This window comes from Folsomia candida, unplaced genomic scaffold, assembly GCF_002217175.1.
Source record: "Folsomia candida strain VU population unplaced genomic scaffold, ASM221717v1 Fcan01_Sc031, whole genome shotgun sequence".
NCBI classification, from domain to species: domain Eukaryota; kingdom Metazoa; phylum Arthropoda; class Collembola; order Entomobryomorpha; family Isotomidae; genus Folsomia; species Folsomia candida.
The window spans coordinates 985,950-1,013,107 of NW_019091223.1; the positions used below are offsets into that span (position 1 = coordinate 985,950).

Here is a 27,158-nt window from a genome sequence, read left to right on the forward strand (position 1 = left end):
TTTATACGCAATTGAAGCCTAGCAAATAGCTTTCAGAGTGCCGAATTTTTTTTGGTCAATTTAAGGACTAGGACCTATTCAAAATTTCGAAATTTAGCAAGCGAACCCACGTCGCAGTTATAATCGAACTTAAATAAATATAAATATTGTGAGTATTTGTAAATTGCGCAATTGGTTTGCCAACTTGTGCAGGTCGACCCCGTCGACTACATACACACCACCGGTACTATTTTAGGCGCCGACCCTGCTGCTTAAAATTCTCGTAACGTCGCCCCCGAGTAAAATTTGGCGCTGATTTTAAGTCGGGCTGATTTTGGTCTAATTGAAATTATAAAATTCAAACTTTAAAAATATTTTCAGTACAAAAGTACAGAATAGACCTTGTATTTGACAATCTCTTACTTACGTATGTAATGTATGACACGATCAAAATATGTAGACATGAATAAAGTTTCTCCGATTTTGACCGGATGGATTTTACATTTTTATTTTTGAAAAGAAGAATTTTGGTGTTACCTTAATTGCACCTATGCCTTTGAAGAAATTGATAAATACTTTTTTGATCACGACTTTTCGCCTAAATAATTATACTCGAAACTTGAAACTTTGGAATTATTTTCAATCTTTAAAACTTTCTGGTTGAAGTCTTTTTTAATTAGAGAGTTAGTGCCACAAAATTTTGCAGCTTTACAACAAGGATGAAAGCGAAATTTTATCTAATGTTTTGTCACGGACTTATGCAAGAAAAAATAGAATATATTAAAAGTAGTGCAAACCACTCACAATCGGAGATGTTATAATTTTCACTTCAAAAAGGCTTTCCATGTTTGATGCTTTTCCTAGTCGCTGATCTACGTGAGCTTACAAGGGAACCTTAAGTACTGTAACACCTGGATTTCCTCCCAAATAGCCTTAATCGAAAGATACGTAATTTAGTGAAACTTAAACTTCGTCTGAGAACATGCGGTGCAGAATCACGTTTTCGCGAAATATTTGGCAATAGCAAAACCAAAACGGGCATTTTTCCAATTCTTTTAACATAGCCAGCAGACTAATGAATGATGAAATGAAGTTTATAGACTATAGATATACACAACGTATAAACTTCATTTCCTCATCCACTTTTAGTCTGCTGGCTAAGTTAAAATCATTTGGAAAATGCACGTTTTAGTTTAGCTCTTGCCAAATATTTCGCGAAGCGTGATTTTGCACCTCGTATTCTATAACAAAGTTTAAGTTTCACTAAATTATCTGTCGATTAAGGCTGTTCGGAAGAAAATCGAGGTTTGACGTACCTACGGTTCCCTTGTTACTATTCTACGTCTTTAGTCAGAGACACGGACAGGCACACAAGTTGGTTCAAGCCGCCGCCGATAGTTACATAGCCGTCGACCTATGTATGGGCAATTATATATGTAGCTACATATATGTTCTATTATAATATTAAGTGACTGTAGTTTGGACGGACGAAAATTCGCGAGCGGCTAGGGGCGCCTGGAAAGTTTGCCCACCCTTGGATATGGGCAGTTTAGGCACTGCCTGACATCAAAGTTTCTCAACAGCTGGCATATTTCTATTATACTTATTTTGTGGGATTATGGGAAATTTTGTGTATGTAAAGAGTTGGTACATTCTTAATTTCTTTGGACCGAAAATATACAAAAATTCAACGTGAAAGAAGCAAAGGTGCTTTTTGACAACTTCAAATATGCCTTGCTACGGGGCAAATTTACCTTAACCCAGGAACAAACTTATTTAGATACACACTGAGGACCCTTAACTGACGCCAAATGTCCCGCTCGGATTTTAACGAAACCACGATAATTATGTGACCTTAGAGAAATAATTCGGGACGTGTTTCAGGATTTTTCATAATGCTCAGCTGAAATGAAATTATGACAGAATCCGTGAGCGAGAATTGCCATTTTTACGGTGAAGTTTTTATAACGAGGGAGAAAAATGCAGATTCTCGCATAGGAATTCCATCATAACTTCCTTTAAGCTTAAAATACGTGGGCATGAAGTGGCTTCCTCAAATTTTGACCCGACCAATTTTTCACACACCGAAATAACCCGACCCGTAATTTTTGTTTTCCTGAACTTTCCAAATCAAGATTTTTCAAAAAGCTGTTGATTTTCTAATTTTAACGCTATTTCAAAAATGAAAGAACATCTTTGCTCAAAAATTACTTCCATAAATTATAAAAACTGGTTTTCCAAAAACTTTAACGTTCGAAATTTTATACTATTTCAGAATTTTGAAAAAATGTACAGGTCAGAAAATTCGAAAAATTAGGTTTTTGAAATGTGGAAGTCTCTTAAACTCAATGTAATTCCGTGCAAAAATGTTCTTTCATTTTTTAAATAAGATTAAAATTTATCACTTTGAAAAATCAAAATTTGGCTGAAAATGTATTCTAAAATTTCCTCGCAGACGGAAACGGGCTATGCAGCAAAATATGTGCAAAAATAAAAGTCCGCTTATTTCCTGGTGTGAGCAATTTAAAATTTGTCGGTCAAAATTTGAGGAAAACTATTCATGCCCACGCCTTTTAACTTTAAACTAAATTCTGATGGAATTCGTAGGCGAGAATCTGTATTTTTCTCCCTCGCGAGAAACATTTCACGGTAAGAATGGAAATTCGCGCTCACGGATTCCGTCATAATTTCATTTAAGCTATGCATTATGAAAAATCTTGAAACACGTGTTCAATTATTTGTCTACGGTTGCATAATTATGGTTATTTCGTCAAAATCGGAGCGAAACCGCTGGTGTCATGGGATTGTTAGTCAGACTGTAGTTTGACGGCTTCAGGCACAAATGTGTATAATTGTATATTTCTATTCTTACCGCTTGGTTCAATCTTAAAAGCGGTTTTCAGCCACGGCATTGGGTTTTCAAAATATTGTATGTTTCTGAATTTGTACCAAAATTCAATATAAAATGCGTGTTTTAAGATTTAAATGGAATTGAATTTTCGGACCTGCATTTTCACAAATTCCAAATTTTTCTGTCAATTTTTCAAGCTTTTAAGACGGACAGAAAAATAATTAATCGAAAAGGTTTTGGGAGGCTTTGGGAAGTAAGCGAAAAGTTCGCCGTATTCGAATATTTATGTAAACTTTGACTTAGGTGTTTATAGGTAATTGAATTTTCTCCGTCCCGCCGATGTCGTCAAAAATATTTCTGAGTTAAAAGTGCTAGTAAATTGTCACTATTTTAAGGTGGAACTGGGGAAATCGTAAATATGCTCTTAATGCGTAGAATATTATTTCGTTTTAAAATACTATTAGTATTCTTGAGCGAGAACTATTACGTAGTATTGGATATATTGAACTTATGAAAGGGCCCGGCACTAAAGCTCATACCAGGCCTGAAGATTTCACGGTACGGCTCTGATCGTCTGACTCCATTTTTACCTTCGGTGGTTTCAACACTGCCACAGGAGAGAAAGGTGAAATCCTCCGTTTCGACATCGCCACTGGCACCAATACCCTTGTGGGTCACATGCCTGGGTACTTGAGCGACATCTCAGTCCAAGGAGATTCTTCTTCCTCAATCTACCTCTTCGGGTGGGGTGGTTCGACTAGCAACATTATTTACAAATGCAACCCACTCATAAATGTCACGGCCTACGTTGGACAGATCCCTTTGGTCCCGCGATATAGTATTACCACAACCCTGAGGAAGGCAGAGGGTTCTGAGGAAATTCTAATCTTCGAGGGACAAAGTCACTACCACCGGGTCTCCTCTTTCAACATGTCGACACTGATAGCTACAGAAAAGGGGTCCCTCGTCCCGGGACTTCGCTCAGCTACATCTGTCCGAGTTGGAGGAAAGGCTTACCTCTTCGGCATCGCGGCTCCACACAACTCTGCTTTTCAAGTCTTGGACTTAGAAACATTGGAGGGACCAGTGTTTGATGTTGGATTTTTCCCATTTAATCATGCACCAGAGGTGGTCTATAACGGGGAGAATATTTACATACTGGGGGGAAACAGAGGGCCACCGTCGAGGGGTATTTTGCAGCTGGATCCAAACTCATATGAATGGAGGCTTGTCCCTGTGGATAATTTCCAATTGCAGGATGAAGACTATTATTACGACGTGGCTCCTGTTCCCATCTATGTGGAGAAGTTGGGGAGGATTTATTTCTTCGGGGGAAAGGTTATGAATAGATACACGGGTGAAACGATATTTCCAAGGGATGTTTGGTACCTTGATCTTGCCCCGGTAAGAGGAAATAGTGCGGAATCAAACGAACAGAATATCTAGGCGTAAGTTCCAGGAAGATTCGCGTTTTTCATAAATTAAGTAACAATTTGTTAAATTATTTTCTCAGGCTTTACGCCCATTCTTGGGACAAGCAAGCAATCAATCAATAAATCAATTAATTAGTCAATAACTACTTCTCCTGGCCGAAATGGCATTGTACTAAATTATTTATTAATAACTTTTAAATCTTTTACACAATTGATATGTATGAGTAAATTGTAGAGCGAAATGAGCACTTTATACATACTGCTTTCGTTTGTTTTTTGAAAGCGTACTTCATTAACAATCGCTCAGGCATACATATGTATAATCCAGCATGATAAGATAATATATATGTATGCAGGCAATCATATTGTTACGTCGTAGAATCATATTTCTGACGAGGCTATAGATATGAATGCCATCTAGCACTTCGAGTTTGATAACAAATGTTCTGCATTTGCATTTAAAGACGTTGATTAAGTGAAAAGCGAGATTACAAATCTACGCCGGGGTTATTCCACGTAATTGCTGGAAAATTGAACCCCTCTTGCGCAGGGGTTCCTTAACATCGTCAGAATGTTGAAAGATGGACATCCGTTTGTTCAAAATAGTGCTGGGAATTGTTTTATGGAAATTTGCGTAATCAATGACTCGTTCGCCGGAACGTGATTTTGTACATGATATCGCTTCAAACTGTTGTTTCCATAAAATCTAGAAGAAAATTGAAAGAAAATTTTTAGTGTGTGTAGAAGAAATGTAACCCTTACAAAATAGCAAACATATATTTCCGCTCTTAAAAATAATGCTAGCTTTTTGAAAATGAGTGTAACCTGAATTTCAACTGTATTATGGGGACTAAACTAAATCTACTTGCCAAAGGGTCAAGGTTACTCAGGTTTTAATATAAATACACAGTTGACGTAATTTAGAATTCAGACTGGATTTAATGCTCAAAGGGATAATGCATATTATTTTTAAGAGTGTAAATGTATGGCCAGGATTATTTAGAGTGCATACATACCTCGGAAGGTAGATAAGATGATCTGGCCTGCGTACAATTTCCCGTGGACGGAACAATTCCCTCCAGGATCACAATTATTTCAAAAGATTCTTCGTCATACTCGTGGAAATCTTGGACAATGTCGAATAATGGACTGTCACAAGTAACCGGATGAACAATCATGGTCGGCCAAAAGAGTAAAATTGTGCTTCCAAGTTCTCCATCACCTCCAACCTAAAAAATGACTACAAGTATAAATTCAAGTTTAAGATTAAAAAGGATCCAGAAATACTTACGGCAAGTTCTTGAGGTGCGTAATTTATAATTTCGCCCTCTGGTGTTCTCCGCTTGCGGATTAGTTGCGCTCTAACGTGCGCTTCGCAAAGGTGCGTGCTTCGCATATCTGTTTAAACACAAATTAAAATTAAATTAAACACTTTAAATTAATGGTGATGCTGCACCCTTAAAAATAATTTTGGAAAGTAAATGAATACGAAAGCATAGTACTCAGGTCAGAGTTTCACGTGAAAAATTTGAGCAAAGCGGAAAAAAGATGCTTAAAATTTTTAATTGATTCGAAGAAACGCTCGCATTTTGTTGTTCAATTTGTACTGAAATTCCTGCAAAGTTGTGATTTAGCACAGAGCTAAGAACCAGCCGATTAGTGTGAAATATCCGTCCTGACTACTTGGCTTAAGTGTAGATTAAACTTTACTCGTTATCAAGTCACCCTAGATTTAGCATAGTTCACTTAACATCGATCTAAGTCGATTCAATTTTCCAAAAGATAACATAATTTTTAAGAGTGTGATAAATTTTGGAAATTGCCGCTTACCTCCAATCCTGAACATGAAGTTCATTACACCATCCCGCATCGTCAAGACGGCATTCTTGCTGAACATAATAGTCTCACTGCGCTGTTTGGCACGTGACATTTTTATGAAGACGAGCCCCACCACGGTTCCCTCGAGGATGACGCCCCACACGGTTTGCACGAAGAGCAAGACTCCCGCCAGGGGACATTCCTCCGTCACGTGGTAATAACCGTACCCAATCGTTTGCTGGGTTTCAATACTGAATAAGACGGCGGAAGTTAAGTTCTGCATCCCGGTGATGCAAGGGGTCCAGTTGGGGTCGCCGAAATGGCGTGGGTCGTCATGCATGTACAAAATTAGATACCAACACGTCCCGAAACCTGAGAAAGTGATAAAATTTTGAAATAAGTTTCGCACACTGATAACGTGAAAATATGCTACATAAATTTGTGCCTTGTTGGAAATTTTGAATTTGTACAGTATTGAATTGGGAAAGAGTAGAACTAAAAATCTAAATTTTTTGTACTTCCTAGGAATTTACTTCTCATTTCTGGACGATAAGATGCAAATTTTAGACAAATGTATCTACACTCAATACTTTGGCAGTTTTTGAATGAGGAGATTTACACGATTTTAATTGTGAGTCAGCAAATCCTACATACGTGACTCGAGCCCATTTACCTACTTTTCTAAGCGAAAATTTCAGTTTTGTGAATGTGAATTCAGACTATGTAAATGCATTTGTTTATACAGATCTGCTCATACATACGTTGTGATTCACAACGTGTGAATAGTTATTTAGGCAGGTACATAAATAAATACGTACAAACAAATGACATCAGGTACACCACAAAGAATCCGAGTACTGTCCATCTCCACCTGATTTCTTCTAATCTGTGCAAATCAAAGTAAACATAAGAAAAAAAGTAAAAATACATGTTACAAATAATATTTGATACGATTATGTAAATTAATTACTCACAAAGTTGTGAAAATATCGACCATAAATTTCTTGTGTCTATGTTGCACATGTGAATTTCTAAAGTTGAATGATCCATCCTGTTTTACAACTCGGTCGTAATAAATCGTATTATTTCTATTAATTTCCTCTCCGCTTGTAGTTTTATTTTTCTCGTCTCTTTTTGTGTCGATGACCACCGTAACTTTCTCCATGCTTCCGTCCGACAAGTTTTCTTGTTGACCATTTTCTGGCAATGTTGCTATCTTTACTTTCCTCATGATGTGGATAAATACGTAAGTAGTCAAGAATTGAGTAGTCTCTGTTCGACTAAATAAATCTTAATGATTAAAAAACGCAGCGTTTTTGTATGTTTTCAACTTGACGTCAGTGTTGAGTTGAACGTAAAACGTGGTGTAGTGCAAATTGCTGTTTATTTTTACCCTGTGACCGAGGTGTGCAATAAGTTGTGTAAGTCGTGAATCTAGGAAAAACTGGATATGTTTATATTTCAATAAGGCAAAATAGAAGATTTACATAAAGAAACAATTACACAAAAATGATGTTTTATTAAGTAGTCTGGCCAACAGTGCATATTTATGTACAAACGATTGATGTTATTACTATCGTTTTTAACGTGTTAATTAATTTGACAAAAGAGTCGTATTTCTAGTTTTCATTATGTAACTTTACTATATTTCACATGCATCGTCAAAATGCTGGTTATTACCTGATACGATTTAATAAAAATGTGTCAATCTGCTTTGTGCTACACTCTAAATAATTAATAGACAAATTGTCACCCTCGGGGGTACTACAGTCCTCTAATTTGGAGAAGTGATTAAGTAGACGTAGTCTCACCAAGGAGAAACAAGTACCTACGCAGGTATACAAGATAACAAATAAAGTGCTAAAAGCATATGTCGTCGTTACCAAAAAATTAATACTTTCTACAAAAAAAATATTGTTGAGGTAATAAAAATGTACATTGTGTTTTATGTGAAAGCTGTATCGTGGATGAGTTTTAACCAAGGATTTTTTTTCTTGGTGACGAAACGCCTCCGTAATGCTTGCCTAAAAATAGGGCACTGTGGTACCAAATTAGTTAGAGTGTACTTCATTATGCAACAGGTTTAACACTTTATAAAATACATATGTAACTGATTAGTGATATTAATGGTAATTTAAAAATATTACTTTATAAACGGTGTACAGAATATATTTGTGTACGTAGTCATCAAATTAACAGCAGTTTCTTAACAGACGATACGAGTCAAAAGTGGTCATACAAATCAATTGTCATTCCTCAAAATACTTGTAGTATGGATAATTGCAGACATAATTTTAGCCGACTTGCTAATAAAGTGGTTATTAACAGATACAGATCTATATTAAAGCAGTCATTTGCTTCTTCAAAGCGGCGAAAATGGTAAAATCCAGTTCATCCTATTATCACTTTAGTACTTACTTATTACCGGTCAAGTTGCCAATTATTAAGTAAATAATTATCAGGGATGGGCAAGATACTTTGGTCGTAAGATACAAGATACAAGATAAGATACTTTCTAGGATAAGATATAAGATACAAGATAAAAGATACATCTTGTTCAAGTACACAAGATACAAGATACAAGATACTTTCCTAAAGATTGAGTAGTCAAGATACAAGATACAAGATATGTCTCTTAAGATACTTTTATACTAGATAAGATACTTTCTTTTTTTAGCTTGGTATTCATGCCCAATTGGTCATGTTTAATAATTTGCACGAAAAAATCTAGTGAGTACAAAATTTAAAATCGTTCTACAATCATCTTACAAATTTTGTAGCCAGTGCGTATACTTCGAAAAATTTCGAAAAACTAGAACTCTACCTAACATACATATTTTTAAGAAGTTGGTATTATTTTTACAATATTCCCTGCTTATCTAAACCCTATAAGATATATACACTAGTTCAGCGTAGGTACATATCATGTAATGTGCATGTATGTGTACAAATGTACGAGTACACATGAACATATATGTATACATATATACATGTATATATATGTATATATATATGAATATATGTACATATGTATGTAGAAGTTTTTTACGTCTCCTTCCGGACCACCTCCATGGCACCGACATCGCCATGGCAGAGGGAGTGCAGCGGTGGACCGACCTCGGCCTTACGGACCTCCCACCTGAAACCGTCAGAGGGATTCAGTCGGCTTGGGAACGCCCCATACTGGACGACACACTGTCCAAACTCTCGGATTTGGCAGTGATCCCGGAGGATACTGCCCGCCTACGCTCCCTCCGCGACAAATATGCGGGGGTATGGCTCAACGCCCTCCCCTCTCCACAACTGGGGACCCTTCTCCCCAACGAGACCTTCCGGGTCGCGATCGCCCTCCGCCTAGGCTGCGACATCTGCGAGCCGCACAAGTGCCCATGCGGGGCGCAGGTCACTTCCCGCGGCTACCACGGCCTCTCCTGCCGCCGAAGTAAGGGTCGTTGGTCCCGCCATGAGGCCGCCAACGACGTCATTGCAAGAGCCCTCCGGTCTGCCGAAGTACCCTGCATCAGGGAGCCCGCGGGGTGCTCCACCACGGACGGCAAGCGTCCCGACGGGATGACACTTGTCCCTTGGTCGCGGGGGAGGTCCCTTGTCTGGGACTTCACCTGCGCGGACACATTCGCCCCCAGCTACCTCCCAGACACCGTGCGCCATCAGGGCGCTGCCGCCAGCAAGGCAGAGGACCGCAAGAGGAAGAGGTACGCGTTCCTCATGGACCGATACATCTTTGTTCCCGTTGCCATGGAGACCACAGGAGTATGGGGGCAGGAAGGACTTGCCTTCATCCTCCAAGTTGGTCAGCGGATCGCCGCCACAACTGGACAAGCCAACGCCGTCAACTTTTTGCGCCAGCGGGTTTCCCTCGCTGCTCAACGTGGGAACGTTGCTTCGATTCTGGGTACACTTCCTCCAGGAAAGGAACTGGAGGAAGTGTACTATTTGTAGTCCGCTTTCTCTCTCTCTAATTCTTACGGACTTTTTCTACGATTTTCTGCGTTTTTTTTAAGTTTAGGGACTTATTTGTGCGACTGCTGCGTAGTCAGATTTTTGGATACTTTTTGTGATACATATTTTTTTCACACATACTCTGCGATACACTTTATACTAAGATTTAATAAAGAAACTTGCTTGCATAGTTTAGTTGACAGTTTTTTACAAATTGGCAAAACATAAACTAAAAATTCGCCAAATTCTGGTTACGACAAATTCATGGTCAAATTGACTGCCAGTAGTACGAAATTGACTTTGACTTAAGAATTTGACGGAATTTTGAGAAAAAGTATCTTGTATCTTAACAAAACTATCTTAAGATACTTTTTTGCCAGGCATATCTAGATAAGATACTTACACAAGATACTATTCGACTTTCTAAAAGATACAAGATGCAAGATACAAGATACTTCTCTGATCAGGCGACCAAGATACAAGATAAAGATACTATCTTGTATCTTGTATCTTTTATCTTGTATCTTGACCAAGTATCTTGCCCACCCCTGATAATTATATAAATTTCAACGAATGCATGATTAAAATGAACACATGGTTTAACCTTGGTACATACACATGCAGCTACTGGAAGAAGTTATGCAACGGCATATCGTCTATATTTGTATGCAGCGGAATATGAATTAATTTATGCATTATAGAGGTGACCTGGATCTTCATTTTTTGAGATTCAATCCGTCCAAATCCAATTCACCCAAAAATTTCAGATCCGATCCATCAAAATCCAGTTGGATTTGATCAGGCCATGCATTATCCAAAAAATGGATATCCAGCTCACCTCTAATGCGTTAGCAGAATGCATATGTACCTCTACCTGACAATGCGAAGAGGAGCTGTCCATACATTACGTAATGCAAAAATCCCGATTTTCTATTTAGACCTCCGTTAACATTTGTAGCATAGGCGGGATATCATTGGAGCCTTAAAGCCACCCTCTCCTTCTCTTACGTTGCGTAACTTATGGACAGCTCCAGATTTTCCTGGCCGAGATGCGATCGAAAATAGGATAATAGGAATTTTTTTTGAAAATTCGACGCCCGATTCAGTCGGGTTTACCCATTCGTGTTTGGGATTAAACAATTTAAGAAATCGGCCGGGTTAGATTTGGTCCCACAAATAGAAGTGCAGGTCAAATCTTAAAAAAACCTCGTCCCATATTACATCTGGTTCTTTGCTATACGATCAAATTTGGACAGGACCAGGACAAATTCAAATTTGTTCAGTATTAAAAGTTACATAAAACACACCTCAACAGATTTTTAGGCATATAAATTTTACCACTTTTTTGGTACGATTTGATAAAAATTCGTCATTTGTTGTTGATATTACGAATAACAAATCCATGGGCAAAATATGTAAGTAAATATTTGCATCAGTAAAGCCGGAAAATAGTACGAGATCAGATTTAAATCCTGTGTGAATTATAACTATAAGTTCATTACATGATGCAAAATGAATGCTAAATAAATATTCGTTGCTGTTGACAACCTTAAGCGTCATGAATAAACACCTTGCACCAAATGGGATGTCATTGTCATGCAAATTATACAGATGTATATACATACATGTGTTTGTGTATTTATCCAGAATAAGCATACTAAATAAACAGTTTTGATGGGATTTCAAACCGTGGAGGTGCTAATTTTCAGTCCAACTTTACTTCTGGTACATACATACATAGTTGGAAATAGCTTGATTAAAGTTTTGTAAAAAATATTCCTATGAAATATTTCCCAAATTTTAAAATAATGAATACAATCCAAACTTTCGTTTTGCTCCTTCTCCTGTCTTTCACAGGAACCAAGGGTAAGTACACTCTAAATAATTTGGAGACAAATCATCACCCGCGGAGTATTTGTAGTGCTCAATTTCTTGCGAATTATTAAGGATGCGTTTTGTCACCAAGGCGAAAAAAGTCAAAAACTTGTGTACCACACACACGTGGCGTCGCTCTTAAAAAATTTTAAAACTATGCTGTAAAAATTTTTTTTACACAAGTTCAGTTAAAAACTTTACTTTTTTTAAAAACGTCGTCATATGTTTTTGTTACACGAATTTTTGACTTATCCGTTCGTGACTGGAGACAAAACGTCTCCGAAATCATTACCCAAAAATAGGGCACTATAGTACCTCCCATGGGAAACATTTGTCTACAAATTACATAGGGTGCAAATATACTTATAAATATGTATATCGCGAATTTTGATATTAATCCAGCATGAGTTTCCTTCAGGCAAAAAAGGTCACGAGGATTGGGGAACTTACGGAAATTCGGTAATATTGAGCGGCTACAAGACTGCTCCTGGTCAGTTTTCCCACCAGTTGGCTGTCGAATACCATGACTACCAGGTGTGCAGTGCGGCCTTGATTGGTCCCAACGTGGCACTAACAGCAGGTAATTAAGTAACACAAGCGATTAATTAATAATTCCGAAGTATAACCATAAACAGTATTTATTTATGGCAACTTAGACATTTTATGTAATTGAAAGATGTTGAACTAGTGAGATTTGAAGTCTATGAAATTGAAATACTACGTAAACTTAATGCCCAATGTCAACGTATCATCAAAGTCTTCAAAATCTAAATCAATATTTTTAATCGTTTCTCCAGCCTGGGAATTTATTTTAAAATTATTTATGATAAGATGATACTAGTGTGCATCGAAAGCTAGGAATAAATATATCTGAACTAAAACAACCATGTCGTCCGATAACTCTAATTCTATTTATGACAAATTTGTACTTAGTAATTTGATTTAGAAAATATCCTTGAGCTTTTTAAGCCAGATTCGATCAGTTCTAATTTTTCTGTAGGGTTCTCAAACTTAACATCTCATTGTAAAATCCATGCTGTACAAATTTGCTGTTCAGAATTTTAAAATAAATTCCTGGAGTTGAGAAATGAATAAAAAATGTGTCAATTTGGCCGATGAGTAATTCAGTCCTACTTTAATCAAGGTCATAAATTAACAAATTTTTAACAAAATATAATAAAAGATCGAAATTTTACCCACCATTTATCTTAATGTTTGCTAGCTCACTGCGTTGCCGGTAAAGATGTCGAATATCTCACCCTAGTTGCCGGCCGGCGCTACCAAAACCTCCACGATCTTAAGGAACAGGTCAGAAAAATTGATAGCATTGACATCCACGAAGCATACAACGGGTCCACCTGGCTAACCAGTAATGACGAAGTGAACGATATTGCCTTGCTTCATGTCGAGCGGGAAAACCCGTTCGAATTTACGGATCACATTTTACCCATCGCATTACCCCAGAAAACCAACGCGGAAACTAAAAAACCGAGTCGCTCAATGCTCTCGGGGTGGGGCGTGCCCCAGTCCGGCGGGCTGCCTTCGAATGACCTCCAATACGTTGTTCTGGAACCGATTAGTGACGAAAAGTGTCAATTGCTCCATCCAGAAATGACGATTCGCGAGACCATGTTATGCGCGCAGTATACCCCGAACGGGAATAATACTTGCCTCGCGGATTCGGGAGGTCCCCTCGTATCCATGAAGGACGGGAATCTAGTAGGAATTGCGAGTTATGAGTTTGGTTGTGGTTATCCGGAAAGAGCAGTAGTTTTTACAGAGGTGGCGCACTATGTGGACTGGATTCTGGCTAAAAGTGAGGAAAATAAGTAATTTGTCTTTAAATTTACGTGAAATGCAAATTTCTTGAAAAAAGCGCCAAAATTGTTTCACAATTATTGCAAGAACGTACTTGATTGTTGCAAAATTATAACCACATATAATATTGTATCTATGTATTAGAAAATTCCTACAATTTAGTGTACTATAAAGGGTGGCCCATTTAGTAGCCCTTATTTCTGCATTAATTCTGTTTTTTGCATTCTCCATAGTGCAGATATGTAATTATGAAAAATTAGCGGAAATTATACAGGGTGGTTAAAATGTCACGCTACAATGGAAAATTTGTCGATGAGAAAGATTCATAAATTTCCATTAGTTACCGAAATTTTGTCTCTAAAATTCAGAATTTCGTCATCAGTGTCCCATCAAGTTCGATAATAAATTATTAAAAATATACATCCAAAATCTTGTACTAATGGAGATTTATGGGTTTTTCCCATTGAAAAATTTTCCATTGTAGCGTGACATTTAAACCACCCTGCACATTGGCTAGAATTACGAACGGTGTGACGGAAAATTTAAACATATACAATTGGTTACCCATTTCGTTTCTCATAAGTTTAATTCTGTATCAAAATATTTTGTTTAGAATCCGCCACCGAGACGATCTCCGGCTGCCGGACAATTTACCGGCCGCCAAGTCGTGATTGCAGGTGGGGAACGGGGCTGGATTTGGACACAGATTTGACCGTTTTGGGAGCTAAGATTCATTCCTACGGCATTCTTTGGTTTTCTAGACGCTGGTCTAGTTTATATATTAAAGGAAAAGGTGACATCGACTGGCACATGACAGACCAAAGTAGTTGTAACGGTGTTCAAAATGGACTCGATAAGCCGAGAAGATTATGGTCATACTTTGAAGATCACTCACATTATTACAAAATTTGCGACGATATGTAATTCTAAAATACGTGTGAATTAAAAAACCCGAAATTTTAAAAATATGCGGATGTATCTATGTACTTAAATAAATATCAGTGTGTAACTTTGCACGAAAATTGCAACCTTGTAACGTTTTTATTCTGGGTTCCGTGTACAGTAAGGACAACGTGGTTGTGGTCTGGCAAAATATGGACAAAAGGTACGTGCTCTTCTAGTAGCATTGTCCAGATTTGTTTTGTCTATATTTTGTGACTATCATATACACTTGTCCACATTAAGCACGAAATCCTTTCATTTTTGTATAAATTAAGGTAAGTTTGTTCAAATAGAAGTAACTAAATCTGAATCAGCGGTCGACGCCGCCTCCAAAGAGTATTTTAAGTAAACGCCGCCTCAGACGAAAAAAATTTACCCGATTTTAATTTGGTCCTCATAAAATGAATACTTGATCTAATTATGAAAATTGAACATTAATATCAAGATTTTCAGTGTCAAACCAGACTTTCAATTTTATCGCTTCTTATTAATTTTCTTCGATTTTGACGTGATGAATTTTGAAAAAAAACATTTTGGCGTTAGCTTTGTTCCGGGTCCGCACATGCAGGAACAGATATTTAAAAAACACTAAATATACAGTGCGAAATGCGAAATTTACTCGAAATAACTTTAGGTAATTCCCTTTAATACAAAAAATTACATTGTAAATATGTTGGAAACAGATCTCTACGCGTTGAATAGTATAGAACCCAACGTAATATTTTTTAGTGTGTAGCCAAAAATAGAACAGCCAATCGGAGACTTTACATATGCTGGAGGGGAGTGTAAAAGCACTGATGTCGTGACAAGTGATTGCAAACCTTCAATTAAAAAAATGGGATGAGGGACGTTTGGACGAAAAAATTATTTAAATGGAATTCAAAAATCATTATATTGCACTTTAAGCACATACAAGAAAATTTACTAAAGGTTGAGAAAAAACGAGAATGCCACAGCCAACATGTAAAATTCATCCAACGATGTGCAAAATCTATCCACCCGCTATACAAATTTTGCACAAAGGTTGGACAATTTTTTTTTACTTTTCGGTTGTGTCGTCCTCGTTTTTTGCTCAACCTTGAGTAAATTTTACTTACTTTATTCAGAGTGTGTTACATATTATGCGTACATTATTCACATATAAACTTATTTAATCACGTCACCATTCACTAATCTGTTACTAGTATGCATGAGATTCTTAGCCAACCAAAATCCTACTTTTTAACATTAGATTAGTAACTTTCGTAAGGTCGTAACCAAAAATTATCTTACCGTTATTAAGGTTTGGATGGAATTATATAAAAAAAACTCTTACACATATATCATACATACATAAGCATGCAAATGAAATATGTGAAATGCATACATATGTAGACATAGGCATAGTTATGTAGGAACACATAACTAGAAAATAATGCAGACACCATTACGTGGACAATAATCATAGTTTTCGAAACATAGAATATCCATTACTCTTTCCTTATGGTAAAATTATGTAAATATTTAGAAAATTGGCTTAATTCTCACTTATTTGCGCCAAACAATCCCATCACTTATGTAAACGAAAGACTTACGTGAATATATTTAGGTACATATAAAATTTTTTAGTGAGCATTTATCCGATGAACTTCATCATTATCTAAACAACATAATTGTCTTCATCCTGCAATAATATTTTTAACCACAAATAATTATGTAAGCTTCAAGTTTTATAACGACCTTCTTGTTACCCTGGTTTTCCTCAGGAATCGTTAAAACCACGGCAGGCTGACAGTCAATCATTTTCTGGGGTGGACGAAGTATTCAAAACGAAACAGGTTTTTGCCAATGTGGAATTATTATGTTTTCCTTTATACAAACGTTCTAGGTATCGCTTCGGTCCCCTGACAATTTATTTATGTGTCCAATATACTGATATTTTAATTAAAATGTATTAGAAAGGACTACACATATGTTAGGGGGATCATCGCATCGCACCCCAAGCCACCTAAATATTTATTCGTGTTTATCGGGAGTTTTTTTCAAGATTTTCCTTATAGTAAACCTCCTAACCCGAGTACGACACTTTTTTAACTTTCAAAGTTATGAGAAGAGTTAAATTATCAAGTTGTACTGAAAATTGTAGTGTATCACGGTTTCATTCTAACACAAGAATTTTATACAGGAAGCGTGCATCTTTTAGTTTGAATTTTTAAAATCTATGAAAAATGTTTTCTCTGCTTAGGTTTAGTCTTTCATGTATTCTTACTCCTTTCCTATTTATGTTCACTGTTGGTTCTGAGTTTCAGAAAAGAGCGAAAGATACGGATACGTTACTCCAGGCAGTCTCGGCAAATCTTGGCGAATACCTACACCCATTCGAACACTGTACCACAATGGCTTACACAGAAGAAAAGTTTTCTTGGCGACCCATCAGCAAGATCAATTGGGGACCTATAATCTTATTCTTGTATGAAACAGGTCTACGATCTGTGAATGGAAAAATAATATTCCGTAAATTTTCTGTCCAGCTACGCCGTAACTTAACCCCACATTGCTGGGCAACGTTTACCATTCTACCCGAAAATGCAGGCCTGCTTGACCGTAAAAACAAGCATCACTTAATATCGATGTTATCTCCTCGCTTTCTTGATGCACTTATATGGTCACAATATTTCATTTTGGTAACATCAACTCCAGATGTGGTTCGTGAATACTTTGTGTATTATCCCGTTTCAAACTATCCCAGTCTGAGGGAAGTAATTATAGTGGATACGTTCAATTTCGTGGAAACTTTTCCATTCTTGCGTATGAGTTATCAAAACATTTATCATGTTAAGGGATCAACGCAGTTAGCACAACACTCTGAAGAATGGTATACTGTAGAATGTTTGCCATCCGACTGTTTCACCAACCTGTTCTTATTAGGTAAAAATATATCTAAACAAAACAAATACTTTTGGCAGATACCTTATCCTCTTGGTCTCGAGGAGGATAGCATTATTGACCTGCTAAATCAAACTGATTACCCAAAGAGTCGTCACTCGCACGATTGGTACCGGCAGTTAGCAAATTTAACCTCGGTTAATGGATTCCTGGGCTTTTGGGTGTTACAAGATTTGCTGTACTGACTCTGTTAATCCAATTCCACTCCACAACATTTTACCTATTGAAGCTTATGGTCGTTGGGGTTATAGAGCTTTTACTTATGTAATCCATGATGTTCGTAAGTTCAGCTATGTTTCATGTTACCAAGTAAAATCTAATTCTCAGGTTCTAACCGTGCTATCCAGTCCATTGGACCAGGCAAGTTGGGCACTACTATGGATTTGTTTCATCTTAGTTGTCCTAATTTTAGCCGCAAAGCATAGAATGTTCGCCTCAAATGGAGTATTCATAGTAATTGGCATATCTTTGAAAAACTCGGTGCTGGCATCTCCAACCATTTATGAGGCTAAAATTGGGCGCAACCGGTATAATTTAATTTTTGTTTATACCCTCGTCTCAGTCTGGGTGCTGTTGGTTGGAACTATTATGACGAATTGGTACAAAACATCCTTCACTATGGACTTGATTGTTCCCACAACTTACCATTCACCTTGGACGAGCGTAATGGATGTTGAGGGAATTAAAATTCTAATGCCTTTCCAACGCATGGGCGAAGATGTTGCCAATGCATATCCTGGTTTGGACTATATTCTCTATAGGGATTTCTACGATAATATTTTACTGCGCTGTCACGAAATAGCACAATCAGATGTGGAAAACCAACGACAAATGAGTTACAAGATAACAGCTACAAGGTTGCTTAACTTACTTGCCCCTCATTTTGGGATGGATTCGAATTTAAATATTGTCAACTTGGACCGGACATTTAAATTTGATTATGATGAAAACGGAATACCTCCTTATAACAAAAGTCTATTACATAACTTCCCCATCCAACCTGTAGAATACAATCAGGGAGATAGTTACGAAATACTGAAAACTTTGTCGAGTTGTGGAAAAGTTGCATTGCTGGACACAGACGAGAATATTAAGAAAATTACACCTTTCCTGAATGATAATCCGGAAAATGTAGTGTTCGTCAGTGGAACTGGGGACTCATTCTTTAATGAGATGACAGCGTGGATTTTATTTCCGGTACGGGACAGCTATGCCGAGCAACGACTCAAGGTAATGAGATCATCAGGAATTCTGGCACACTGGGAATTTTTACATAAATTATGGAAACCTGAAAAACTACTAGATTACTATGCGAATTGGACACATCCCAAGAAAGAAGCAGTTTCACGTTTAGATTTTAACTCTAACTTTAAGATTGTAACCGGTTTCTATCTTTGTGGGATGTGTTTGGTAATAGATCTATTCGTCCTGATCGCGGAAATTATGATAGATAAATTATCAACTAAGTTTCAATATTACATTCAGAAGCTTTTCACTCATTTTAAATTACTTACTACTCAATTTTTTGCTGATATTTATTTGGAATAGACGAAAACCTGACTAAAATTAAGCTACTGAAATGCAAAATATACATACGGGCGTATTATTGTGATGTATAGTAATATTATTGTGATGCACATTTCACTACATAATTGTAAGATTTCCCTGGACCGCATCTTGTTTACAAAAAATAATATGATATGTAATTGGTAACTGACTAATGTTTTATCGGATTTAAGTAAGTATTTATGTAGTTTATATGGTGCCTTCCGTACTCCTACCTACGGGTAGTCGGGATAATATATGGTAACAGGGCTTTACTAACAATTCTGCAATTTAATAAGTTTTTAAAATAGAATCAATGACGCACTTTGTTGCGAAATTGTTGAAAAATCAGATTGTGTTCGCAAATTAATAAATGCATGTATTTCTTGTGCATACACTTTCCTGGATAATATAATTATTGAAATACTTCGGACATTCATTTTTCATCATTTTAACTGCTAATTTACATATTTCGAAGTTGACAACATTTTTAGACACTAACCATTTGAGCTCATTATTAATATTATCTGATTGAATCATATTTGTATACATTACAAACGAATCTTGCACATGACCGAATTATTATCCGAATTATTACTAAACCACCCACGGTGGTTTAGGTCTTGTTATCCTTGTTTAGGTCTTCCTATCCTTCCCATGTTATTTTCCCTATCCCTATATTCCCTATCCCTTAATGTTTACGTTCGGTGGGTGGGTGCTAAAATCGAGAATTTTTGATGACGTAATATATGGATGACCCCAAAACACACTCAGAATGGCGGTTTCCCAATGAATGCGCACACATTAAGGGCAAAATAGTGCCAATGGGTTACAAATATATGTAATTAATTTTTATCAAATTTTGAACTGGAACAATGAATTTTGCCTAACCTCGTCATCCAGCTGAGGGAAGGATATCTCCAAAAAACTGGTAAGTTCTCGTAACGTCGTTTCAATAAAATTCGTCGGTCCGCCTCCTGGACCCTTAATATTTCCCAACAGTTCTTCATTCTGTCTTATCTGCGTTCTTAGGCTGGACACACGTGCTTGAATTGGACCAAGTCGTTTCGTGAGGAGAACGTCGATCGGATCAGGTTCGGCTTGACTGTTTATCTGGATTAAAAAAAAACATTTTCCTTCAGGTTCAATGCACACTCTAAGAAATTTGTCACCGGCCGGTGACTACATATAATATATGTACCAATTCATAAAAAACCTAAGTGCAGTCGATACTTTATTCAGAAAAGACCGAAGTGCAGTCGCTATTTAATTCAGAAAAGACCTACATAAATGCAGTCGGTATTTAGTTCAGAAACGACCGAAGAGTAGTCGATGCTTAATTCAGAAAAGACCTAAGTGCAGTCGGCATTTAGTTCAGAAACGACCGAAGTGCAGTCGATGCTTAATTCAGAAAAGACCTAAGTGTACAGATAAAAAGTAAAAAAGACCTATGTGTATGTATTTACTTATGGCTAAATCGCGCGATATATATGAAAAATCGTTCTGGCAAGATTTAGCCATAAGTAGATACAAACTTACACATAGGTCTTTTTTACTTTTTTTCTGTACACTTAGGTCTTTTCTGAATTATTTGGTACGACGATATGTGACTCTCCGCCACGGCTCGGTAAGTGTACCCCACCGATTGGTTGAAATTCTGAAACTACGTGGTCCCTGTCAATACAACGACAGTTTCTCCAAGCAGTTTGGTCAGAATTTGCCGAAATATTTCAGAGCAAAGTTGAAAAACGGCCGATTTTTACCAGGCGGAGGAAGCAAACTCAACTTCCATTCCCTTACCGTGCTAAAAATCGCTTATTTTTCAACTTTTATCTCGAATATTTTGGCAAATTCTGACCAGCACACAAAATGCATGAATAAACGTTGGTCGAATTGACATGGACTATGTTATTTCAAAATTTCAACCAAATCGGAGGGTTACATTGCACACCATAGCATTGTAAGTCATTTTTCCGATGTTTCTAAGTAATTTTTTGCACGTTACTAACAATGCAAGTCTTTTACGTGTGCAACTCAGATTTGGTTGGGACCAATTTTATTTTGTTCACCACAAAAAATAAGCATACCCATGTTTTTTCATTTCTCCCAATTCGCTAATTTGAGCGCGAGCCGCGAATTTTAAAACATTTTTCAGCTAAAACCTCGGTTTTTAAAAATTCTGTAAATTTTCGAATTTTACCTGGAATCCAAAAATTCGAAAACATGTCTCTTCAGAATGACTTACATGACTTATGAAAAATCTAATTGTCTCGAAATTTGAATTTTAAAATTTTTTGCCAGTTTTTGTTCATTAAAATTATAAACTCTTTCAAATTTATAATTTTTCAAAAATAATGCATGTGGATTTTTTACAAGTCATGTAAGTCATTCTGAAGAGACATGTTTTCGAATTTTTGGATTCGCGCTAAAATTCGAAAATTTACAGAATTTTTAAAAACCGAGGTTTTGGCTGAAAGATGTTTTAAAATTCGCGCCTCGCGCTCAAATTAGCGCATTATAAAAATGAAAAATAGGGGTATGCTTATTTTTTGTGGTGAACAAAATAAAATTAGCCCCAACCAGATCTGCGTTGTACGCGTCAAAGACTTGCATTGTAAGTATTTTTTTGAACGTTCCTGAGGCATATTTGAATGAGGTTTTTATTAACATAACACATATACAATGATAAATAGGCATATTTTAACGTTGATAAGGAATTTTTTAATGTTGCTTGGGAAATTTATTAACTCTTGTGACAATTTAATATCGAATCGGTGAAAATTGACAGTTACTCAGGGCTTTCTAATTAATTAATTAGTCAATCTAATTAATTAGCTAATTAAATAGCAATGTCTGTCTAATTACTAATTACTAATTAAAGTTAATTAGTAGAATACTACCTAATTAAAATTACTAATCAATTAAAATGATCAACAAACCAATTACTAATTAATTTGTTTTTTCCAAACAAAATTAAGTTTTTAATGCATATTTCTCGTTTAGTCTTTAAAAAAATTTTTTGTCGGCAGCAAATATACCATACGTGTTTTATCAACTTCTTGGCGTTTTTTACACTTGTAGTTGCAACTTTAAACCTTTGTATTAAAACAACGAGATAGCAATATATTTTGATATATCTTTGAATATAGTGGACTCCCTTGCATAGAACCTCAAAAACTTGTTTGATAATTTGAATGGATGGCATAATTTTAAAAAAAGTTGACAGTGACAAAGTAACGACTGCTCGTAAATATTGTCCAAATAAAGCGATTACCGGTACAAGTTGTACCGGTAATCGCTTTATTTGGCCTTAGTTGTACCGTACAACTAAGGTCAGCTTTAATTTACACAGCCATCTTAAGGTAGTGCCTAATTTGTTTTAAATTTAAAAATAATTCAACATTTTACATTCGCTGAAAGACGACTTATTCGAGGCATTAGCCATGCTGAAATGTTGTGAAATTAATTCATAAAAAGAGTATGGCGAACTTAATTATTAGCTCACCCTGCGTAGCACGGGAGCTATTGAATTCCTCTTGTCCGTCCGTCCGTCCGTCTGTTAACGACCTTTTTGCATCAATTGATGCTAATTAAAATGTACCAGGTCCATTTTATTATAAATTAATAGCACCATTGGTGTCTAACAATTGGTAACACAAAATGATGCGAAATAATTGGGGAAAGCGATGTAAAACGCACCAATAGTGCGGAATATCCGGAAAAGATAATCCAACAATTTTGGCATAAAGTTATCAAAGTTAAAGGGGGCTCTTCGTCTGCTGCGCAGGTGGTGCATACTATGTCGGGCTTTTCATATTTTTTCATATGATCTCTTTTGTCGGCTTATTCCGCACCTTTGGTGCAAAGTTATGTCCAAATCATTATGAACCTTATTTTGCGCCTTCTTCTACACTATTGATGCAAAAAATCTCAAAATTCTACACCTACATATTTCGGTTATAATGCACCATTGGAACCAAATTATAGAGTTTTATACTTCTTTTGTGCACTTATTCGGCACCATTGGTGCAAAATTATATACATCCTTATTTATATTGCAGGGTGAGCTACTTCTAACGTTACTACGGTTTATTTAGTAATTAGAAGTAATTATAGTTTGCTGGTTCAGAAGTAATTACTAATTGAACAATTAATTAGATAAAAATTTTCGGAACTAATTACTAATTGCCAGAGGTGGGCAATATACATGTATATTGAATATACAAGTATAATGAAAAAAAGTATATTGTATATTGTATATTAGACAAAAAACTGTCCAGCAAATATACAATATACAATTAGGTATAAAATGCGTGGCGAATGACAAGAATGCATATTTGAAAATTGTGCTGCGGTATATTTTAAACGTCAAAGTTGTAAAATCGTTATATCCGTTTGCGGGTGCTCTAATATTGAGTGTATCGGGCTTCCTTGGCCCTTCCTTAGATTGTTGTCACATATTTATATAGTTCAAGATATTTAGAATATACAAATAATTCTAAGCTCAACACTCGGGCCAGTACACAAAAACCACTGATTTTTTTAACTATGTATAAAATACAAAGCGCTCACATTTCCAGACTGGAATCGATGGATTAAAGGTCCTCAAACCCGTATAATGATTCTGCTATTGGGAAGGGCGAACTTTTAATTTTGAGGCAATTTATAAATCAGCGATTTTTGGGTAGTGGTCCGAGTTATGAACTAAAAGTTATTTTGAGTTAATTTAAAAAAATAGTAGATGTGTTGAATTCTGCATGTTAAAAGAATCTGGAAGGAACATGCCTGGAACACCCATTATAACAAAGCCCTACGTCAACATTTTCATATTAACCAATCTTTGTCAAAATTTTTCATTTTTTAATGTTTTTAATTATAGTTCGGTGCATTTGCATTATGCAATGCAATTGCATTATTGTTTATTGAATACATTGTGCAACGGCCACAATACGAGAAACCCGGAAACTTTGCCGACCCGAAGTTTTCCAAATATGCATGAGTATCTAACGATAAGTGAAAATTCAATTTAATTTTGTGCTGGCGACTTTTGCCAGTCACCGCCTTAAAATTCGTTAAGGTTCAACGGAAATTTTTTAACTGAAAACACTAAATTATGCTTTGTATCTCATTTTTTGCAAAGTATATTGGAATTGTATATTCAATATGTATGTATGTCTTTATTGCATAAATGGCCATTAGCCCTTGCAAATCACAATCATTTTGTTATTTACAAATATATAGAGATTATTATAACTCAAAATGAGAGAAAATTCTATAAATAGTCAGTGCATAGATCGAGGTATTTAGCAACATTATTCCAAAATAGAAATATAGTTGAAAAGTACTTATTGGGGTCATCAGGTGTGATGGTGAGAATGTTGACTAGTTTTTCCTGGGAGCAACAGGGTTCATCGGTGATGTAGTTTTTTAGAAGTGTTTGGCGTTCGGTGTTGAGGGGTCTACAATCAAACATGTTGTACATTGTTGGGGGCGTGAGACGTGCAAAGTGGACATCTTGTTTCAAGCTTGATGTAGTGGGGCCCAAGTTTAACGCTGAAACGGTTAAGTCTGAGTTGTGCGTATAGTTGGACAATAGGGAGTGAAAGGTTTTGGTTAAGGTATGACGGTCTGTTCTCGTCAGGTCGGAGGTATTGATACAGAGGGATAAAATTTGAGAGTCGGCATCTATCTAAGTCCTGCTGATATTGGAATTGTATATTCAATATACATGTATATTATATTGAAGCTAAAATCCTGTATATTATATACGTATATTTGTATATTGTATACTCAAATTTTGTAGTATATTGTATATAGTATAGTATATTGAGACGAAAATTTGAGTATATTGGCAAAGTATATTCAATATACATTTTGATGTATATTGCCCACCTCTGCTAATTGCTAATTAATTAGAAAAGTGAATAATTGGAAAGCCCTGCAGTTACTCGGTGACAATTTGTAACCATGCCGATAGAGTCACATACACTGAATCCTGTATAACGCAATTAATATAGAGTCCAAAGTGCATTTACATATATTTCCGGGGATGTTAAATTTCTAAGAACGTAATTTATAATTGACATACTTATTTTAATTTTGTCTTACCGTTTCCGCCAGCTCCACCAGACTAGATATCACTTCACTAAATTCTCGTATTTTAGCACTCAAAGGTGTCCGAGTGGAGTTGTCCTCATAGTATTTGTAAGACTTAAGGGCAATCACGAATAACAAAACAATTCCGGATATTACTACCACTGCGGTTATAATTGGTTTAAATGGTTTAAATGTCTTTTCTGATTTTTCCTTATTTTTCGAACCTTGTTTTCTAGTTTTGTTACTTTTATTTTCTAAGTTAGTGTTACCATCGTGGTCAATTTCTTTTCGGTCAATTTTCCTGTGGCGGGAAGCCATTTAAATGGAGAGATATTTAAATGTAGCGATTTACTGTGGGAACAGAAAATCAGGAGAAAGTCGACGTGTGAAAAACACATGTTTTCGTGTTTGAGCATGTCGAGTTCATGGCTGGAGATCATGGCAGAAGGATGATATTGAGTGAAATGCAAGGGGCCGTGCATCAATTGTTTGACACAAAACGTGCGATTTTCTACATGTGTACATCTTCGCTCCCTCGTTTGACATAATTACCATACAAACATAGGTAGTAGACACCCACCCTCTTACCATATCGCGTTACATAATTTATGAACGGCCCCTACGCACATGTTCATTTTGCTAAGCATGTGATTGTCCACCGTTAAAAGTCATACATTTTTACATATTTACGGTGTAACGGCATGATTAAGTACCTAGTAAAACTTCCTCTCGGATTGATAACTAAATATTTTAAAAATTTATATTTAAATTTTAAATTTAACTCAATTAGCGTTTAGCACAGTACAAAAAATTCGTTAAAATCGTCGTGAGTTATGAATTCCAATTTAAAATAAGCTACTAGATAATGACATGGAACCCATGTATAATGCAAGAAAACTTCATTAAATAAATTTCATGGACAGGATAATGTGTTACATGATGACAGCAAAATTAAGGAAATATTTACTCGCATTTAAACATTTACATAGTATTAAAAACGCTCGCCGGGTACTCGGTGCATCCTTAAAAATATGTAGTGGATTATTTAAGCCATCGCATACCACGGGATATCCCTTTTGAATCCATCTAGGGCTAATATTTAGGTGTGAATGAACTTAGGCTGGTCCAAAATAAAGAAGACAGCATATTCATGCCTCCCATTGTGAGTAAATTTGATTTTTTTTACATACATACATTCCACCATACGAACCCATTGTAACACCCTTTTTGCTCAAACTTAAGGTATACATATATGCAACATTCCCTGACGTGAATGACCCTAAGTTATGTATGTTTAGACGACATAAAGGGTGCTGATTTCATTGGTCCTGATTTTTCCTAAATATATTTGAAAAACGGACAAAACTTCTTCTTATGAATGCTCATGATTAAGACTTATCTTCATGGTAAAATTTTAAATAAAAAGATGTATTAGCAGGGTTGAAAGTTATGCTTAAAGATGGATCGAGCCCAAAAAGTCATAAGAATGGGGACGAATTAAATCAACAGTGTTGATTCAACACGCTTTGCATATTTTACTAGTATTGTCCTCATATTATTAGATATTTAGCCACATTTTCATAAGGTGAGCATGGCAAGGGTGGAATTAAATACACAAGTACTGCAAAGCGAGTAGATAGAAAGCACATCTCAAAACTTTACGAAGTCAGGGGAGTCAGTTGCAATTTTGATGTCTGCTTATATACTTGGCAAAATTAAAACGTTCATGCTAAGGGTATAAGACTTTGTCGTATAGAAATACATATTGTGGAAATAAAATATCTAACTGTAATTGAAACTGTTTTTAGCCGTTTAAACCTCCCAGGAACATATGTAAGTAAGTACATACACATGAATTTTACCCATTTACCAAAAAAATATGCGAGTACAAAATATTTGAAAAGTAATTTTATTCT

The 27,158-nt window shown here is 36.2% G+C and overlaps 3 protein-coding genes across 4 annotated transcripts; 1 reads left to right on the top strand and 2 right to left on the bottom strand.

Annotated features, from left to right (window-relative positions):
* Window positions 1-4,416: 4,416 nt before the first annotated feature.
* LOC110860352 (G protein-activated inward rectifier potassium channel 2) lies at window positions 4,417-8,580 on the bottom strand. Its single transcript, XM_022109394.2, has 6 exons — window positions 7,056-8,580; window positions 6,900-6,967; window positions 6,094-6,453; window positions 5,555-5,661; window positions 5,280-5,492; window positions 4,417-4,969 (listed from the first exon to the last, which is right to left on the bottom strand). Exons 1-6 carry the CDS (start codon window positions 7,310-7,312, stop codon window positions 4,760-4,762), a joined length of 1,215 nt encoding a protein of 404 aa, XP_021965086.1. The 5' UTR covers window positions 7,313-8,580; the 3' UTR covers window positions 4,417-4,759.
* A 1,998-nt stretch (window positions 8,581-10,578) lies between these two features.
* Window positions 10,579-14,767, top strand: LOC110860337 (trypsin-1). The gene is made up of 4 exons (XM_022109382.2): window positions 10,579-11,907; window positions 12,335-12,496; window positions 13,139-13,732; window positions 14,348-14,767. Exons 1-4 carry the CDS (start codon window positions 11,823-11,825, stop codon window positions 14,656-14,658), a joined length of 1,152 nt encoding a protein of 383 aa, XP_021965074.1. The 5' UTR covers window positions 10,579-11,822; the 3' UTR covers window positions 14,659-14,767.
* On the bottom strand, window positions 13,597-25,674 carry LOC118439148. 2 transcript variants are annotated; one of them, XM_035860208.1, is made up of 3 exons: window positions 25,255-25,673; window positions 20,038-20,259; window positions 13,597-13,726 (listed from the first exon to the last, which is right to left on the bottom strand). In XM_035860208.1, exons 1-3 carry the CDS (start codon window positions 25,558-25,560, stop codon window positions 13,691-13,693), a joined length of 564 nt encoding a protein of 187 aa, XP_035716101.1. In that variant the 5' UTR covers window positions 25,561-25,673; the 3' UTR covers window positions 13,597-13,690. The 2 variants fall into 2 exon arrangements, with proteins under 2 accessions (XP_035716101.1, XP_035716102.1); XM_035860209.1 differs by lacking the exons at window positions 13,597-13,726; window positions 20,038-20,259 and adding an exon at window positions 24,302-24,845 and having other exon boundaries at window positions 25,255-25,674.
* Window positions 25,675-27,158: the final 1,484 nt, after the last annotated feature.